The sequence below is a fragment of the Bidens hawaiensis genome, unplaced genomic scaffold (genome assembly GCF_021521415.1).
Source record: "Bidens hawaiensis isolate Kalapana, Puna unplaced genomic scaffold, B.hawaiensis_p1.1 tig00007857_1, whole genome shotgun sequence".
Lineage (NCBI taxonomy): Eukaryota > Viridiplantae > Streptophyta > Magnoliopsida > Asterales > Asteraceae > Bidens > Bidens hawaiensis.
In genome coordinates this window covers 637,501-643,426 of record NW_027491544.1, presented here as the reverse complement: position 1 = coordinate 643,426, position 5,926 = coordinate 637,501, and the positions used below count along the sequence as shown (strand labels likewise).

At 35.2% G+C, this 5,926-nt stretch overlaps 1 protein-coding gene across 1 annotated transcript; it reads left to right on the top strand.

Annotated features, from left to right (window-relative positions):
• The first annotated feature begins 660 nt into the window (after positions 1-660).
• LOC143636277 (uncharacterized) lies at positions 661-1,149 on the top strand. The gene has a single exon (XM_077103918.1). It carries the CDS (start codon positions 661-663, stop codon positions 1,147-1,149), a length of 489 nt encoding a protein of 162 aa, XP_076960033.1.
• The last annotated feature ends 4,777 nt before the right edge of the window (positions 1,150-5,926 follow it).

The following is a 5,926-nucleotide window of genomic DNA, read 5'->3' as shown; positions in this document are numbered from 1 at the left end:
CAGGTTTTGGTGCTGGCAACACGGGTGGGTTTGACTTGCAAACATGCTTTTGTCCATTTTGTTAATACATAGTTATTGTTTTATGATTCAAAAACTATTTATGTTTTTTAATGTTATACTTTTCAAAATTGACTAATGCATTGCTTTACAGTGTAAAATAAGCATGTCTTTCGTTGTGACCTTATATAGTTCTACTTAAGTTTAACCACATTTTTTCCTATTTAAAATATACAGATGTGTAGGTAATGTAACAAAACAAACCTTAATTGAGATGCTGAACTTTCAAGATGGGACGTCAATATGTTTCCATTCTCTAAATTCACCAAGTCAGTGATAAAAAATAATAATTCAAGTTTATTTCAGCACATGCATTATCTACTTTATCTCAATAAGTTGTTGGTCATCAAACGGCTAACTGAGTTTGTTTTGTGATCCTACTTTTCTGCATATGTACGTCAGGAATTAGCTTTATTTAATGAGCCTTATGTTTCTCTTGTAATCTTCACTTTATCACTTTATCATTCAATAATAATCTCAGAGCAATTCCTTTTGATTTCTTGTTATTATCACTTTGTTAAAACCATCAAAGTGGTACAGCTCAATCCTCTAACCCTAATTCCCTTCTTCAAAAAGAAACCCTAATTCCTTAGCCTCCAATTCATGGCTGAACAAACTAGTACGCTTCCCACAGCTCCAACTCCTATCCCCATGTTTAAAGGGGAAGGCTATGAGTATTGGAGTGTTTGCATGAAGACAATTCTCAGATCACGAGACTTATGGGATCTGCTCACTAAAGGTGTCGATGAAGCAGAAAAAGATGCAGGAAAACTAAAGAATTCCCAGAAGAAAGATGCTCATGCGATGGCCATTATTCAACAGGCTGTTCATGATCAACTTTTTTCACGCATAACTGCTGCCTCCAGTGCAAAAGAAACTTGGGAAATACTCAAAATGGAATTTCAAGGAGACACTCAAGTGAAAGCTAACAAACTTCAGGGTCTTAGAAGAGAATTTGAAAACCTTGCTATGAAGGAAAGCGAGGCTGTTGGTGATTACTTTAGACGAGTCATGGCCCTTGTAAGTCAAAAGCGGGCCTATGGCGAAGAAATATCTGACCAAACTTTTGTGGAGAAGTACTACGTAGTTTAACTCCTAAGTTTGATTATGTAGTACCCTCCATAGAGGTTGTTCATGATCTCTCCAAACTCACTCCAGTTAAACTAATGGGGTGTTTGTAATCACAAGAATAGAGGATGAATTCTAGAACCACTCCTGAGAAGTCACAAAATGCAGGAGATGAGCAAGCCCTTCAGGCTATGCAAGATGGGAATAGGACATTCAGAAATTCCTCAACCTTTAGCCTTTAGGGGAAAAGGTAGATCTTCTTCTAGAGGTAGAGTAAGGGGGAGAAACCAAGGTGACAGAAACAAGATCCCACGATGCACCAATTGTAACAAATTGGGTCATGTGATAAAAGAGTGTTGGTTTTTAGATGAACAACTAAGTGCTAATATGGCTGCGGACTCTGATGATTCTCATGAAGGGGAACAAAGGCTATTTATGGCGTTGATTGAAGATCAGATGTCATTAATGGCTGATAGTGTTGGCAATATCTCTCCTTCTCATTTGTGGTTCCTTGATTCTGGAGCATCTAAGCACATGAATGGATGTAAGGAAAGTTTTATGACTATGGATGATAAATTTAATATCTCAATTAGACTCAGAGATAAGAAAACATTGGTTGTAGAAGGCAAAGGAACTGTGAAGATCACTATTCCAAACGGATCATCCAGATTACTTGATGATGTGTATTTTGCTCCTCAATTAGGCTACAACTTGTTAAGTGTAGGCCAATTGTTGAGGAAAGGTTATTCCTTTCTCTTTGATGATGGTAAATGTACTATGAAGAGCAAGTCTTCTGGGTTGATCCTTATGCATGTTCCACTTCAGAACAACAACATGTTCCTATTAAATGTTGCTGATGCTGCTGATGAGAAAGAAAAGATGATCGGCGAAGTTGAAAAATCACCGGTAGATGATCAATCTATGTTGTGGCACAAAAGGTATGGTCATTATCATTTCCAGAGTCTTAAATTGATGCATGATAAGCACATGGTCATGGGATTACCAACTATACAACATGCTGACAAATGTGAAGGTTGTGTAGTTAGTAAGCAGGCCAAAGAAAGTTTTCCTTTTAAGTCATGGAGGGCAACTAAGCCTCTTGAGTTGGTCCATTCTGACATATGTGGTGCCATGCAGGCCACCAGTATGGGTGGTAGTAACTATTATATACTTTTCCTTGATGACTACACTAGGATGGTTTGGGTGTATTTCATCAAAGAAAAGTCTGAAGCTTTTAGTAAATTCAAAAGCTTTAAACTCATGGTAAAGAAAGAAAGAAAGTGAACATTTAATTAAGGTTTTAAGATTAGATAAAGGGGGGGGGGGGAGAGTATACCTCTAACGAATTTAATATCTTTTATGAATCTTTTGGTATTAAAAGGGAGTTGACTGTACCCTATATACCTGAACACAATGGTGTAGTTGAAAGAAAAAATAGAACTATCATAGGTATGGGTAGAAGTATGATGGAGCAAATGAATCTCCCTAATCAGTTTTGGGCAGAAGCTGTTACCACATCTGTCTATCTCATTAATATAGAAACCACAAAAGCTGTTAGAAATAAAACACCCTATGAAGCCTGGCATCTTAAGAAACCTTCTGTGAATCACTTAAGGGTGTTGGGTGTGTTGCATATGGGCTTATACCTGCTCAATTCAGAAAGAAGATGGATAAACGATCTGAAAAATGTATCTTCATAGGATACTCTTCACAAAGCAAGGGGTATAGGTTGTATAATCCGGTTACCAAAAAGTTTATCACTAGAAGGGATGTTACCTTTATGGAGAAAGAAAAATGGGCATGACACAATACATCCACTGAAACCTCTCAAACCTATTACACCGATCCATTCCCTAATATACAAGAACATGATCCCCTCATTCCTAATAATAATACCACTCATGATCCATAAAGTCCTATCCAAAACCAAACCCCTAACCAAACCATCTCTCAATCTGCCTCTAATCAACAGACACCTAGCCGAACCACTTCCACAAATCAAACCATGAACCAAACTACTCCACTCTCAAATATACCTGACTCTTCACAAAACAATCCTACTATACCGTACACTCCTGTGCCTAGAAGACAAAGATTGAAAGGCCTTAATGATGTGTATGATGAAGCTAAAGAAGTAGATATTGGTGAAGACTTTTATGCCTGCCAATTTGCTCTTACTGCCTCAAATCCTGTCACATTTGAAGATGCTTGCAAGAAACAAGAATGGTTGGTTGCCATGCAAAAAGAGATAGATGCCATAGAAAAGAATGATACTTGGGAACTTGTTAAGGTTCCTTGTGGCAGGAAAGTAGTGTGTTTGAAGTGGTTGTTTAAAACTAAAGTTGGTTCTGATGGGAGAGTTTTGAGGCATCAGGCTAGACTTGTAGCTATGGGATACAGTCAAATGGCCGGTATTGATTACCAAGAAACCTTTGCTCTTGTAGCAAGGTTTGAAACTATTAGAGTTGTGATAAGTGTGGCTGCTCAAAGAGGTTGGAATGTTCACTAGTTGGATGTAAAATTGGCCTTCTTGAATGGAGAGTTAAGTGAAGAAATCTATGTTGAGCAACCTTGTGGTTTTGAAGTAGAAGGGAAACATGACTATGTGTACAAGCTCAGAAAGGCATTATATGGCCTCAAACAGGCTCCTAGAGCTTGGTACTCAAAGATAGACAAATACTTCATCAGCAATGATTATAAAAGAAGTGAGAATGAGCCAACACTTAATGTTAAGAATGCTGCAAGCAAAGGGGTTATGTATATATGTCTTTATGTTGATGACATTATCTGTACTTGTGCTTCAGCTAACTTAATTGCAGAATTCAAAGAAGGGATGAAACAGGCCTTTGAAATATCTGATTTGGACTTGTTAAAGTTCTTCCTTGGTTTGGAAATAAAGCAAACTAGGGAGGTTTGTTTATTAGTCAAGAAAAATATGCAAAAGGCTTGATTTCCAAGTTTGGTTTGTCAAAATGTAACTTTGAAGAAACTCCTATGAACACTAGTGCAAAGTTACAATTGGAAGATGGTGCTGATAAGTGAAATGAGGCTGTGTACAGGAGCCTAGTAGGTGGCTTAATTTATCTAACTCACACTAGACCGGATCTGGTCTATGCTGTGGGCATTATCTCAAGGTTTATGTAATCTCCTTCCAAAATACACTATGGTGCAGCTAGAAGAATCCTAAAGTATGTGGCAGGAACTATCAATTTCGGGCTATGGTATGAAAGAGGTGTTGAAATAGAACTTAGTGGATTTGTAGATAGTGACTGGGCCAGCTGCCCTGATGACAAAAAAAGCATTTCAGCTTGTGTTTTTACTCTTGGAAGCGGTGCAGTGACTTGGAGCTCAAAGAAACAGTCAATGGTTGCCTTATCCAGCACCGAAGCCGAGTATATTGCAGCCACTATAGCCACTTGTCAGGCTTTATGGTTGAGAAGAATAATGGAAGATTTTGGCTTAACTCAGTCAAATGCTACAGTCTTGTACTGTGATAACAAGTCTACTATCAATTTGAGCAAGAACCGGTGATGCATAGTCGTTCTAAGCATATAGAACTAAAGCATCACTTCATTCGTGAGATGGTGAGTCAAGATCAGGTCATACTTAAGTATTGCAAGACCAATGAGCAGCTGGCAGACATGTTGACAAAGGCTTTAGCTCGAGAAAAGTTTGTGTTCTATCGTCATTGGCTCGGAGTCAAGGAGCTTGAATCAAGGGAGGGTGATAAAAAATAATAATTCAAGTTTATTTCAGCACATGCATTATCTACTTTATCTCGATAAGTTGTTGGCCATCAAACGGCTAACTGAGTTTGTTTTGTTATCCTATTTTTCTGCATATGTATGTTAGGAATTAGCTCTATTTAATGAGCCTTATGATTCTCTTGTAATCATCACTTTATCATTCAACAATAATCTGAGTTTTTTTTCCAAACTAGTGTTGGTGGAAAAACTATTTATCATTTTGGTGTTCATTGAAAACTATTTACCAAACTAGTGTTTCCACATATTTTTCATTTTTTACTTTTAAATCAATATATTAGTGTATTTTTTATTTCTTCTATTAATTAATCTATTGTCTATTTTTATTTCATTTTTCTTATATATTTTCATCTGATCAATCTAATACTTTTTTTACATATATTTTTTATTTATCATTCAACCTTTTGTAATTTTTCTTTACTTACTTGTTCTAAATCTTTTTTTATTACTTCTCTTATTTGATTTTTTTTAAACATATCATTTTTTTCCTATTGTTTTAGAATATATTGATCATTTTATGAATTTTATTTTCCGGATTCAATTTCAGCATTGTAACAAACATAAAATTTTATTTTCTGGATTTAATTTCAGTATTGTAACAAACATAACCAATTTCGATCGAATTTGTGTTGAATACTAACCACGATGTATGGCTTTATCAACGTCCGAGTTTACCAATTTATGTTATTTTTTGTATTAAATATGTTCATTTTTAGTTTTCATGTTTAGTTCCTGTACTGTATAACAATTTGCGTAAAATGAATATATATTTTTTTTAAAAAAGAAAAGGACAAGAAAATATATTAACTAAAAAAATCAAATAGGAGAAGAAATAAAATAATAAATAAATATTTAGAAAAAAGAAGAAAAAGTTGAATGATAAAAAAATATAAAAAAAAGCTATCAGATTAATCAAATGAAAATATATAAGAAATATGAAATGGAAATAGATAATGGATTAAATAATAGAAGAAATAAAAATATATTAATATGTTGATTTAAAAGTAAAAAGTGAAAAATAAATGGAAAACACTAGT

Coding starts and splice junctions, on each gene's coding strand:
- LOC143636277 (XM_077103918.1), top strand. CDS start 661: ATGGCTGAACAAACTAGTACGCTTCCCACAGCTCCAACTCCTATCCCC.